Source organism: Camelus dromedarius, chromosome 1 (genome assembly GCF_036321535.1).
Source record: "Camelus dromedarius isolate mCamDro1 chromosome 1, mCamDro1.pat, whole genome shotgun sequence".
NCBI lineage: Eukaryota > Metazoa > Chordata > Mammalia > Artiodactyla > Camelidae > Camelus > Camelus dromedarius.
In genome coordinates this window covers 10,006,323-10,020,680 of record NC_087436.1, presented here as the reverse complement: position 1 = coordinate 10,020,680, position 14,358 = coordinate 10,006,323, and the positions used below count along the sequence as shown (strand labels likewise).

Sequence of the window (14,358 nt, the reverse complement as noted above, 5' to 3'; positions counted from 1 at the left end):
TATTATTTTGCACATCTGAGCCTATGTGAAAATATTCAATTATTTTCAGGGACCCAGTTATATAAACAAACAAACAAACTGGTCAAAAGAAACAAAAAGCTCTAGTTGAAAAGACTGGCCTCAGTTTAGTAAGATAGCATATGAGACCTCAGTCCCAAAATAGTAAAAAATATATCAATCATTTTATTATCTTGGCCAAAAAAAATCAACTAGTCTTTTTTATTCCCTGTAGAAATTTTAAGTATTTTTTTTACCATTATTTAATACTTGGAAATACAGATATCATTTATATTTCACATCTTAGAATATAAAAGAGGTATATGAAAACAATCTTTATTTGATAGTGTTAATATCATGGTATAAGTCTAGAAAAGATTTAAAAATCTGTTTTTAATTGATAAATCAACTGTATTACTACGATTACTAAGGGATAAATTGACAATTTGACTTATTATCAATACTAGGAAAAAAGCATTTTCCTGTAGGAGTTCCAAAACTGTATCCAGAGTTAGTTAAAGTCATGACTTGGGTGTGTACCTGTTACTTAGTTATGGTTTGCTGGGCATACTAAAATATGGAAAATACTTTCTGTATTTTCACACACTGAATACTAAGAAGTCTGTGAAGTAAAAATGAAGATTAATAGATATTCTTCATACTGGAAATTAAACGGGCCCTAGTAAATTATTTTTGCTTATTATAATTTTGAAAAACATACTGAGATGGTTAGAGCTAACTTTTATTTTAAGCAAGAACATACAATTCATTTGTTCACAAGACAAGCTGAAATAAAAAGTAATATAACTACTTTTTTTAATGGAATTACAGATTGGATTGACAATGACTTTATGCAGCTAAATGAATGCATCGGATTATAACGTATTAAAATTATCTTCCCTATATTATGAACTGACATTCAAATCCAGAGATTTTATACATAAATAAAATTCCATGTGTTTAACAAAGTTTGTTTACTACCCATATATAGTCATTGTGAACATATTTGAGATGATCCCAACGTTTGTTCTTCCCTCAGTAAACACAGAGAATCACGACATATGAAGACAGTGTATAAGGGACATCAAATCAGCTTTGACCCCATTATTAAGAAATCCGTATAGAATTGGATTGAGACAGCAGGACGTCATGCCTAACAAGTGACAGATACAGTACACCAGCTTGAAGTGCCTGTTTGAAATCAAGTTGTCGTTGAAGTCAGTCACCACGTGGAAAAGGTGCAGCGGCATCCAGCTAACGGCAAACACTAAAATCAGGACGGTCAGTCTGTAGAAGACACTCCGAGATCGCTTTTTTATCCTCATGATAGAACGGGTGACTCTCATCTCAGGAACATCCGAGTTTTCTTCGGGTTTCACCTCGAAGCAGGTGGGGACCCCGGGCATGAACTTACTGGATGAAGGCAGCTGACTTTTCGCGGAGCCAGGGAGTTCTGGAAACGCCCGGGGCCGGTTCTCCTGGGGAGGTCTTGCCGGAGCCGGGCGCACGCACGCTTTCCTCTTGCTGTATCTCCTCCTGTGTTTTCTGATGAACGAATAGCTCCACTTGCGGCTGCTGGACAGCTTCACCTGAGCCCCGCTCTTTTTGGAGGGGTGAAGAGTTAAGTTGATCATCGCATTTTCTTCTAGCTTGTTTTCTTTGTGGGCCAGTCCACAGCTGATGCTCCGGCAGACACTGGTATGGCTCACAGTCAGACAAACTAGGGGCAGGATATACTGAACCAGCAATAAAGAGATAGTGAAAGCAATTCGGTAGGAATCCGACGGCCAGGACTCCACGCATAGGTACCGGCTGCTCAGCAAGGCGGTGCCAAACGTCTCCTGAAGTTCCACGAGGCTGTGAAACACTGGGAGGGGGGAACAAATCGCAAAACCTAGCGTCCAGACGGTGGCTATCAGGAAATAGCCATGGTTGGCTGTCAGATGATTAGACACAGGATGCTTTATCATATGATACCTGACAATGGCAATCGATATTAATATTAACGTGGAGACCAGAACCGTCACACACTGCAGGAAAGGCATAATGTGACACATGACTTTGCCAAACATCCACTGATCCAGCAAGACAGAGGTCAGCGTGAAGGGTGAGCAGAAGAGCACAACCAGGATGTCGGAGAAGGCCAGATTCCCTATGAGGAAGTTGACCGTCGTCTTCTGATTTCGCTTTCTGATGAGGGCCATTAAAATAAGTAGATTCCCCAGAAAACCAAGAAGACTTACAAATGTATAGAGTCCGATCAGGAAGTACTGCAAGTCATCGACACTGCTTTTATAGTCGTCCCAGACTGGGAAATCCGAATTCCGAGTGCCAGCAGTATTGTTCTCTGCGGCAAGTGTCCTGTTATAAACATCCTTGAGTTCTGAATCCATATTAGACTCCTGCTGAAAATAGAAAGACATTAGTTGGCAACTTGAAAACAAATTACATGACTACTGTATATTAATCCACTAAGAAGAAAACAAAATTTCACAATCTGCTCCCATTACCTTATAAATCTCTTAAGAAAGTTTAGCGTTTTTTTCTTTTCTTTTCTTTTTTTCAGTAGAGGTACTGGGGATTGAACCGACCTTGCACATGCTAAGCACATGCTCTACTACTGAGATATACCCCCACCAGTTTAGTGAGATCTTTAACTGGCTCCAAGTATAGTGCAAATACCAGACACTGATATGGCCAATGATAAATACAGTAAGTTTAAATCTATCATCACCTCTATGGGGTGTGTTAACTTGTGTTAAAATAGTAGACTTCGTTTTTCAAATTGATGTAGAAATAATGTAAGGGAAGGAAAAGGCAAATGTGGGTAAGAACCCAAGATCTCTATAATAGCTAATTAAGAGTGATCTCTATTCAAGGTACCTGATACAAACTGTAGTCACATAATCTTACCTTAAACATTCCTTCATTCCTTCCTTTCCTACTTCAATCAAGGTCACACTTAAAAGTCATCTGCCCTAAAGTGTTCCCAGGGCTCTTCAACTAGACATGATCTTTCGGAAGCCCCACTTTCTTCCATTTATAGCTGTCTGATGCCACATGACCCAATTCGCTTTGCACTGCAATTACAAGGCAAACCTGTCTCCCTTATTTATGTATAAGCAATGGAAAAGCAGAAACTGTCCCTTCTGCACTGTGGTATCTACCATAAAACACGGCCTGGTAACTTCACCATTCCAGGTGTTAAATAAATATTTATAAGAACATGAAAAATTCAAACAAAAAAGTATTTATGGGAAGATGAAAAGTTCAAACAAAAGTTTAGTATCCTAAATATATCCAATTCATGAGGTCTTCAGATTTGAGCCTCTCAAATACAGAAACGCTACCCCAGAACCTACATGTATACAGTAGGCACTAAATAAATGTTTATCAAGTGGTACTGCTGACTATGTGAACACAATCCTGGTGAGCAAAATCATCCCATGAGCAATTCTCAGTCCTCTGAGACATGCAGACTATCATAAATTAAACCACTGACCAGCTCAGCTGGCTTCTGTTTTTTTTTAAGTCAAAAATTAACTGTTTGTCTTTTTATTTAAAAATTGAAAATAAATTTCAGCTTTAAAAAGACAGAATAAATTCATGTTGTTTAAGGAAAATATCATAGCATAACATTAAATGTAGCTGTGATATTGATATAAAATCCCATAATAAGTGTTTTCATTTCAAGGAAATTAATACTGTAATATTATTAATGACACATACCACTACATATATAAGCGATCTGGCAGTATTGTCAAATGAAGGACAAAACTGCCTAGAATACACCAGTAAGCGGCAAAAGGGATGTCTCCTCCCCTTTAAAAAAGCAAGCACTTCCATTTTTTTTTTTAACAATAACATCTTACAGAATACTCAGGACAGCAACAGTTAATTAATTCTGATGAATATACATCGTTATAGAGATCTTGAAATATAGAGAGTTTATAAAAAGCATTTTCCCTACATATTGATATATGTTTATCAACCTGTTTCTAAATCAATAGTTGGATAATTATACTTAAAATTGTAAAAATCCATATCTATTTACATTAATAGTAAACACTAGTGTCTTTAATTTATAAGGGATGTCTAAGGGGGGAGGGTATAGCTCAGTGGTGGAGTGCATGCTTAGCATGCATGAGGTCAGGGGTTCGATCCCCCACACTTCCATTCAGTAAAACAAAAAGAATAGTAAGTAAACCTAATTACCTCCTCCCCTAAAAAAACCCCCACAAATAAATAAATACACATAAGGAACTTGTAAGTCCTGCTCCAGTACATTTCTAAATAGAAAATTGTATTGTGTACATACATTCATCACAAATAACTTTAATTTCAAGTTTATATACAGCAATCTTCATACAGGATGATATAAGCATTGTTGCACCATGGGAAAACTTTAAAGTTTTAGTTTTCCACAACTTCTACACCTGAGTCTATGTTGACTGAATTTCTGAAAGCTAATTACATCCCTTTCGAGATAAATGAATTCAAGAGCTCAGGAACTTACTCATTTATTCTTAGACCCTAACCAATGATTTACACTGATGCAGCCTCAAGTTAAAAAGGAGAACTGGGGCAGAAGTCAGTCCACCTAGCTTGCTCACCATCCTATTTACATGCATCATGTGCACAGCCCATTTGTTACCATGATCCTGCGTCATCTTCTCTTGACTCACTTTTGGGAAACAATCCTTTTTCATTGTTCATAGGAGTTACTGATTGCCTCCCCTGACCAAGGTAGGAACAAGAAAGGACAAGAGAGAAACAGGCTAGTAGGTGCCATGATGGCTTGGCACTTTCTTGCCACATGTAACTGAAGGGTAACACCCCTTGAGAAGAAAATATTACTGTCTGGAGTCTGAAGTAAGGGGATACACAGCAGAGTTTGTGCTAATTAAAACAGTATGGTTTTGAGTCGAAAATTCAGAGTACCTTCAATGTCTCTGGTTTGTCCTCTGTGAGACTCCAATGGAGAAAAGGGGAAATGACTTAATTATGTTCATGATACTAACGCTGCCTAACAGAGTGCTCTATACATGTGGAGGCTAAGTAAATGTGTGTTGCTGGTCATTTTAGAAGAGTAGTTTAATTTTCTTAGCTTTAAAGTAACAGAAATGAATCATCCTGGGAATATGGGCAAATTTAGGATAGACCATGACTATATGGGTATATATGTATATATATATATATATATATGTCTGTTTACATATACACATATATTAGAACCACTGAAATTAGACAAGGTTTCAAATGGCCCCAAAAAGAAATGAAGAGCACCTACATAGGCAACTGTGACAATTTAGCACTTTAAAATTCTATTTTATTTAAAAATTTTTTTAATGGAAGTCCTAGGGATTGAACCCAGGACCTTGTGTATGCTAAGCATGAACTCTACCGCTGAGCTATTCCCATGGCCCTAGCACTGGAGCATTTTAAATTATAGGTATATCTCATTCTATAGTGCTTTATTTTATTCCACTTATTGTGTGTGTGTGTGTGTGTGTATATATATATATATACATATATATATATTTTTTTTTTTAACAAATTGACAACCCTGCAGAGAGCAAGTTTATCGTTACCATTTTTCCAACAGCACGTGCTCACTTTGTGTCTCTGTCACACTTTGGTAATGCTCTCAGTATTTCAAATTGTTCATTATTATTTTATTTGTTATGGTGCTCTGTGATCAGTGACCTTTGATGTACTACTGTAATTGCTTTGGGGGCACCATGGACTGCAGCCACATGGGCAACTTAATCCATATATGTCATGCATCCTCACTGCTCCATTGACCTGCCATTCCCCATCTCTCTTCCTGTCCTCAGGCCTCCCTATTCCTTGAGACACAATATTGAAATTAAGCCAATTAATAACCCTACAGTGGCCTCTAAGAGTTCAAGTGAAAGGAAGAGTCACACGTCTCTCACTTTAATCCAAAAGCTAAAAACGATTAAGCTTAGGAGGGCACATTGGAAGCTGAGATAGGCCAAAAGCTAGGGCTCTTGAACCAAACAGCTGAAGCTGTGAATGCAAAGGAAACATTCTTGAAGAAAACTGACAATGCTATTCCAGAGAACACACAGTGATAGGAAAGCAAACAGCCTTTTCACTGAGATGGAGAAAGTGTGAGTGGTCTGGGTAGAAGATCCAATCAGTCATAACATTCCCTTAAGCCAAAGCCTAACCGAGAGCAAGGCCCCAACTCCCTTCCACTCTACGAAGGCAGAGAGAGCTGAGGAAGCTGCAGAAGAGAAGTCTGAAGCTGGCAGAGGTTGGTTCATGAGGTTCAAGGTAAGAAGCTGTCTCCATGATGTGAATATGCAAGGTGAGGCAGCCAGTGGTGATGCAGAAGCTGCAAGTTATCCAGGAGATCTAGCTAATTCATGAAGGTAGCTACGCTCAACAAGATCTTCAGTGTAAGCAAAACGATCTTCCACTGGAAGAAGATGGGCTCTAGGACTTTCATAGCTGGAGAGGAGAAGTCAATGCCTGGCTTCCAAGCTTCAAAGGACGGGCTGACCCTTTTGTAGGGGCTAATGCAGCTGGTGACTTTAAGTTGAGCCAGTGCTCATTTACCACCTGAAAATCCTAGGGCCAATCAGAATGATGCTAAATTTACCCTGCTTAGGCTCTGTACATGGAATACCAAAGCCTAGATGACAGACAGCACGGTTTACTAAATGTTTTAGGCCCACTATGGAGATCTATTGTTTAGGAAAAAAAAATAAGATTACTTTCAAAATATGACTGCTCACTGACAATGCACTTGGTCACTCAAGAGCTCTGACAGAGACGTAGATTACCGTCGTGTCCTTGCCTGCTAACACAGCATCCATTCTGCAGCCCGTGAAAGAAGGAGTGATTTTGATTTTCAAGTCTTAATACACGTTTCATAAGCTGCAGCTGTCGCAGATAGTGATTCCTTGGGTGGATCTGGGCAAAGTCAATTGAAAACCTTCTGGAAAGGATTCCCCATTCTAGATGCCATTAAGAACATTTGTGATTCATGGGAAGAGGTCAAAATATCAACATGAATGAGAGTTTGGAAGAAGTTGATTTCAACCCACGTGGATGACACTGAGGGGTTCAAGAGTTCGGTGGTGGAAGTCACTGCAGATGTGGTGGAAATAGCAAGAGAACTTGAATTAGAAGTGGAGCCCAAAGATGTGACTGAATTGCTGCCATCTCATGATAAAACTTTAATGGATGAGGAGTTGTTTCTTATAGAAGAGCAAAGAAAGTGGTTTCCTGAGATGGACTCTACTCTTGGTGACGATGCTGTGAAGACTGTGAAATGACATCAGAGGATTTAGAATATTCCATCAACTTAGTTGATAAAACAGCATCAGGGTCTGCAAGGCTCCAATTTTGAAAAAGTTTCTAAATGTGGGTAAAATGCTATCAAACAGCATTGCATGCTACAGAGAAATCATTCCTGAAAGGAAGAGTCAATCAATGTAGCAAACTTCACTGTTGTTCTTATTGTAAGAAATTGCTTTAGCTGCCCAGCTTACAGCAACCACCACCCTCATCAGTGAGCAGCCACCAACACCAAAGCAAGACCCTCTACCAGCAAAAAGATTACCCTCGCTGAGGGCTCAGATGATGGTTAGCACTTTTTAGCAACAAAGTGTTTTAACATTAAGGTGTGTACATTGTTTTCTTTAGACATAAATGCTATTGCACACTTAACCGACCACAGTCTAGAGTAAACAGACTTTTATATGCACTGGGAAACCCAAAATTTACATGACTCACTTTATTGCGATGGTCTGGAACCGAACATGTAATATCTCTGAGGTCTGCCCGTCAGTATCTTCACTGATAAAGGCTCATACAGCAACATAAAACTGAAATAGCAAAAAATATTTACGACATGTCTTTTATTGAAAGGACAAAGAAGCACATCAGATTGCAGAGTTGGTCGCTAATACTTTTCTATGATGAAATATGCACATAATATATTGAATTCATTAAATTATAAAGACCACTGCCCTGTTAGTAAGCAGATGAAGGAAATGCCATCCTGAGTATTCACTGGATACAGGAAAAACTGAGGGCAAGGAGTCTTTCTTTCCCTAAAAAAATGCTAATTTATACATAATTTTAAAGGGGGAGCTCCCTTCGTTAATGAATAGCTAAGAAAGATCAGTGGTCCCTTCCTTTATTCATTCAACGTACATTTATTGAACATCTAATATGCCAAGTGTTGGTCAGGCTCCGGCGGAGTAAAGATAACTAACACAAGGTACCGTGTGAGGAATATTCTAAGAGATTAATTCAAGGTTCCCAGTGAGTAATTACCAACTGCAAGTGCCTGGGAAATTGAAGTCTCTAGGTGGATGATGGTGAATGAATGAATGAATGAATGAACGGCATTCTCCTGATGGTCTTGTTTCATGAACTCTGGAATTGTTGCCGAATACCACGAATACTTACTCGGACTTATTGATAGATTGATATCATTTTCCCCTTATGCTTTTGTCTCACCTAACATTCATTTATTCATTTAATATTCATTCCTTCATTTTACTTGGACATGACTACATAGTTAACCTTTCCCTGTTCTTTCACTAGCCCCACTCGGCCCCATCTACAAACAACACCTAATATCCCGTGCTCTGCACTGAAGGAGCAGTCTGTCAGTCTGCTCAGATGAATGACTTCTTACAACCAAATAATGGATATTGCAAATAAAGGGGGAGTGGTAAGGAGGGAACGCTAAGTTGTTTCTTTAAAATTGCCTCCTTGTAGCCAGCCAGCATTTTATACATTAAGAAAATTCTGTCCACTAAGATCCAAGTCTTCTGTTCTCTTAAATCGAAAAATCTATGGTAGAGGAATAACTTTAAAATGAAAGAAAAAAAAGCGCAAAGGATTTCTTTCCCTAAACTTACCCCTTCACTTCCTTTTTTCCTGAAAAGCACAAAAAGCAAGCCTATAGAGGAAATGTAAATCTCTTTAATGATTATCTGCTTTTCAACACGTGTTATAATGAACGTTGCACAATTTTAAGCCACCTAAATATTTTATATATAACAAATGTTAAATGTAAACTTCTCTTCATCTCAGATCATTAGAGAAATTCTGAAATATAGCTAAAGAGAGAATGTTTTAAAAAATGAACTGCTATTTTAGAAGTCTGACACTGACTATGTGAAACCTTTGTGGTGCCTAATTACCAGATTTTGATCTTCTTTTTTAGATCTAGTTTTAACCCCCACCCCCACCCATCAGAATTCCCAGGCTGAAACATCAAACTTTAATCCTCTGATTAAAAAGTGAAAAAAAAAGTTATTGGTCAAATTGTGGAGAGTCTTTAAAAAGATTGTAAAGACATTGTAATTTTTTCATATTAAAATGTTTTATAAAAATTGATCTATATGTGACACCAAGACAAATGAAATCCTGTAAATAGACTTTAAATATGTTAAGTAGATAGCTGTTGAAAAGAATAATGGAAGAAACTACTGCATGAACTCAAAGGATACTGCAAGACTGAGCTTGTATATTGAAACAAGGTCTCTTTCTCTGTTAGGCTCATTTCCTGCCTTATGAAAATGCACATCTTCCTTCTCAAAAATGATGCTCATCACACAAAAGAATAAAATACAGGTATTTTTTTTTCTCCTCTAACCATGATAAAATAGCAACCATTGCCTACTTTGCCGTGATCCCGGAACAATGGCGAGATTCCACGTTCTCAAATATTCCCATGATTTATTTTAAAGCCAGAATCTGCCAAAATTTGAATCGGAAAGATAAATACAGCTCCGCTCTGCCGATAACCACGCCAGCACGCGCCACCCTCTCTTCTCGTTTCTAACAGCAGAGTTGCTCTTCCCTTGAGAAATCTGAAATTTAAAAATTGCATTTGGGCTGCAAATTCTGCTGAGAGCGCCTTAGGCGATTTCCGCCGTCTACCGTCAAGTCTTTGGGCTTCGATCCAACACGGTGGTTGGGTTCCTTTAAAAGGCAACCGAAAGGTCCGCAAGCTCGGGGATAAATTCCCGGTTTCGGAATTCGCGGCGCAGGGCTGTGTCACGGCGGCACCTGGTCCCGGAGCGGAGACCGGGTAGCGGCGGGCGGCGAGGCAGGTGGCCGGCGCCCCAGGACCCCCCGGGGACCCCGCGGGGACCCCGGCCCCGAGCGCTGCCGAGCCGCCCGGAGTTCGCCCTCCCAGCGGGCTGCATCCTCCCCGGCTCCGGCCGGACCCCCGACACTCTCCTCCCGCTCGGCCCTGCCCGCCCACCCGGGGGGACGCCTGCCCCTCGCCGGCGCCCCGCCAGCTCCCTCCGCGCCTGAGAGTCGCCCGTTCCCCCGCCGGGACCCCCGCCCCCACCCACGGCCCTTCCCGTACCTCGGGGCGCCCCGGCTCCCGGGATCCCGGCCGCTTCTGCGCTCGGCGGCGGCGGGGACCCGGACGGGGGGCGCCCGGCACGTGACTGAGCCCGCGGGGACCCGGGACCCCGCTCCCCGAGCCCGGCGCGGGGCGCCCCCTACCTTCGGGTGGGCCAAGGAGGGGCGGGGGCCTCTGGCACCCGGTCTCCCAGGCCGGGCCCGCCGAGGCCGCGTGGGCCGGGCGCGCAGGGAAGTCAGGGTGCGGAGCCGGCGTGGGCGCGGTGCGCGCGGAGCCCGGGCGCCCCCAGAAAGCTTCAGGGCTCAGGTTTTCTCTTTGTTCGGGGAATAAAAAAGATGATAATAATAAAAACCCCAACCAAAGCAGAGTACTGCTCTTTCTCGCACCTTTTGTAGCGAGGCGGGGAGGCGTCCGGGCAGGGGTCGGCCTGCGCCGGCGGGGACGCGGGGACGCGGGGGCGCGGAGACGCCCGGGCGAACGGGGACCGGGTTCCTCCCGGCGCCGCGGGGACGAGGCGTGGGCGCGGGGCGGGCGGGGAGGGAGCGGAGCCCACGCTTCTCCCCGCTGCGCGGCGGTGAAAGAGGACGGGGGTGAAAAGAGGTTAGAAAGACAAAACAAACAAAACTTGTCCTCCCGTTTCTTCTCAACGTGATTTCCATCCCCAGTGCCTCCAAGTATGTATTGCACACATATGCCTTATCTTCAGTTACCAGTTGTCAGGTACTTCAGGCCACGCACGCACACACACACACAGATTAGGGAGAGGTCCATATGTGTTTGACCATAGCAGAGACCGGAAAACGGTGTATTTATTGTGCATTTTACAACTGAAAACGGTTATGTGACAGTCCCAGTATCGCATGTATGGGGACAAGTGCCAGTCCCGTAAGATTGGCCTGTATCCCTTGGGAGCAAGGCTACTTGTAAATGTAATTTCTGGGGGCAGCAAACACTAGCTGTTATCCCGGAGGTCAGAGAAAAATTCTTGTGGCCTTCTCCTGCTAAATGTTAGCATTTGATACTCAGGGGATCCGTCTAGATTGTTATTGTATCAGCCGAAGGGCCATCCGAGAGCTCTTAGACCCAGTGCGTCCTCCTTGGCCGTGTTAACGATAGGCAGTGTGAACAGGCCCACGGGGTTCTGCAGTGAGTGAGGACCAGGTGGAAGCGCCGAGCAGGGGAGCCTGGAGAGGAAACAAAAGCTTGGTTGGGAGACTTTCTTCACTCCAGCATCTGTGCAGTGAGGTACCGCCCATGACCACAGGAACTCCTAGCCTCCCATCCCTGCACAGTTACAGCAGACGCCTCCTTCCAGTACCATTGGACGTAAAACAGCTTCCAGATGAACCCTACTGTGACGACTGTCCACGAGTGGGGGAAATGTCCCCCGTCCCTGTCTTGAGTTCTTGGGGCTGGAGTAATAAGAAAGTTGGCACAAGACAGATTAACAGGAGAAATAGAAACACATTTTGATTACACACAAGGAGGTCTCATAGAAATGGGACTTAGGAAGTCGGTCAATGAGGCAACTTTTACACTTTCTAGACAAAGAAGGAATACATTTGTGAGGATTTGATGGGACAAAGGAACTTAGGTTTTGGTTTAGTAAGGAGTCTAAACAGAGTTTGGGCTTGGGGTAGTAAATTAAAGAAGTAACAAGGCTTGTTTGTAAGCCTTGCAGCAAAGCTTCTCTGTCCAAACTCCCTATCTCTGGCAGTAAAGGTGTCCTACCTCCACATGCAGGGAGTGCGCCTTTCACGTGGGAGATTTATTCTCTGTTTTCTGGGAGACAGAGCCGGAGGGTCAGAGTTTCTCTCTTGCACTGGTCATTTCTTAAGTAACTTTAATTTTAAATAATCAATATGCCACTGTGGCATATTTTGAAGCCCACCCTGAGACCCAACACCATCTTCCAAAAAAAAAAAAAAAAAAAAGGAAAAAAGTAGTTTATGCTATAAACTTTTGTATATTAGAAATACAGATGAATTGTATTTTTCACTTTTCTACAAAATAGGCTTTTTTTTCTTTTGATGGAATGAATCTTTAGGTTGAAGCAACTATCATTATTAGAGTAAAAATAAAAGAACAACATGTTTTTGAGATGAAGATTTTGGTTAACCCACCCTTTTCCTTCTCACCACACACACAAATGTGCAAGTTTCAAAAAAGGAAGTCAGAATTTCTTCTTTAAAGACACATTTGGTGCACATGGAGTGAACACATTATTAGAAATCCTTTTTTTGAAGAAATTGTCAATTTGAAAATTCCAACAATGTGCCGCACAAACAGGAAAATATCAGGACAAGTGTGTTTTTCCCTTCAAATTTCCCAAGAGGGATTCAAGACTAATCACCATCACTCTGCAGGACATGATAGAGTAATTTTGTTTCTGTCTGAGGGAGTAACATTTTAGCAGAGGGAGAACAACCTCTGGGAAGAGAACTAGTAATGTCCACCCCTGTCCTATTTTTTTTTTTCCCACTCACTATTCAGAAAATGCTCAGTTGGGAAATTAAGTTGGATTTCATCTGTGTTACAAAATTAAACTGGCTATTTCCCAGTTCTCATGTTTCTTTAACAGTTATGGAAGAAACCATATCTATAAAGGTAAAAGTTAAAATTACTGAGGACTCCTAAGACAAATTATTGAATGACAAAACACTCTCCAGACAATGTGTGGGGCGACATTTCTCTGAGGAAACTCTGCTGTTTTTGTCAAAGTAACTGCTACATTTTAGTAATGACTACCATCTGGGAAAGACAGTTACTAAAGCACTTTGATATCTTCTCAAATGATACATGATCTTGATATGTTAGTTATAGGAATAGTGGGAGTAAATAAACTAAAGAAAATACTATTATTTGTTGCACTTTTTTCTCTGACAATTTTTGTTACATTCATTAAGAGTAAACGTTTCTTTGTCCACTGTTTCTGTCATGGTAAGTTTAAATCTTTAATTCTTAAATGGTATGGAAAGGGCCATTTTTATGTGTTAAAAATACTTTTCTGATGCTCATTGCTGCATTGATTTCTTTGAATAGTAATAGTTTGTCACATAATCAATATTTAGGCTTAAGGAACTAACTTACAATTGTGAGATGCATGTATTTTTTAAAGTAACAAAAGCTATTAAAAAAAAAGATAACTCAAAGTATTCGAATGCATAGAGTCATTTTCCCAGAGATTAATGTTCATTTTGAGGAGCTGAGGGGGATCTATAAACATTTCACTGCCTTTTTCTGACCAGCACCGTGCTACTTAAGCAAAATTTTATCTTTCTTTTTGATGCGCTAATGATTACATCATTAAATATAGAGCAGTGAATGATTCCAGAGGGAACGTACAGTTCTTTTAATTTTTTATGTTAAAAAGATATATACACTTATGTGCAATACACACGTGTATAGTTAGACAATCACGTACCATATACATATTTGTTTGATGGATGTTTGTCGTAACACCTGGATGCAGCCAGGTTTTATCTCAAATTAGTGATGTGGCTTTAGGCCACTTGATCTTTTTAGTCTTTACTTTCTTTGCCTGCCAAACAAAATATTCTGACTAGTAGATCTGGCACCCACTTTGGCTTGGAATACCTCTGATTTTATGCCATTAATAAGCACATATTACAGACATATGGGTAGAAAAACAGCCTTTTGGATCTTCAGAAAAATTTGATGGCCATAAACTTTGGCTGTTTCCCCTTCATATTAGGAGAACTAAAAAAAAAAAAGAAAAAGAAGAAAAATATTTTTGATGAAGATTCGCATTATTACTGCATATTCTTTTCCCTGTAGCTAGTAATAAATATATAATATTTATTATTTGATTCATTCTTTTAAGAAGTTGTGGGTGTCTTACAACAAACCATTCTTTATCTAATTATATTATTTTAAAATTTTTATTGCAAAATAAATAATGAGGGAGAGCATGGATTCCTTTGGAAACACAATATTCTATCATGTAAGTTCATATACAGATCATATAT

The 14,358-nt window shown here is 40.7% G+C and overlaps 1 protein-coding gene across 3 annotated transcripts; it reads right to left on the bottom strand.

The window, feature by feature from the left end:
* Positions 1 to 803: 803 nt before the first annotated feature.
* Positions 804 to 9,882, bottom strand: NPY5R (neuropeptide Y receptor Y5). 3 transcript variants are annotated; one of them, XM_010986365.3, is made up of 3 exons: positions 9,674 to 9,882; positions 7,768 to 7,859; positions 804 to 2,402 (listed from the first exon to the last, which is right to left on the bottom strand). In XM_010986365.3, the coding sequence occupies exon 3, from the start codon at positions 2,388 to 2,390 to the stop codon at positions 1,050 to 1,052; it is 1,341 nt and encodes a 446-aa protein (XP_010984667.1). In that variant the 5' UTR covers positions 2,391 to 2,402; positions 7,768 to 7,859; positions 9,674 to 9,882; the 3' UTR covers positions 804 to 1,049. The 3 variants fall into 3 exon arrangements, with proteins under 3 accessions (XP_010984667.1, XP_031319899.1, XP_031319909.1); XM_031464039.2 differs by lacking the exon at positions 9,674 to 9,882 and having other exon boundaries at positions 7,768 to 7,906; XM_031464049.2 differs by lacking the exon at positions 9,674 to 9,882 and having other exon boundaries at positions 804 to 2,399; positions 7,768 to 7,906.
* Positions 9,883 to 14,358: the final 4,476 nt, after the last annotated feature.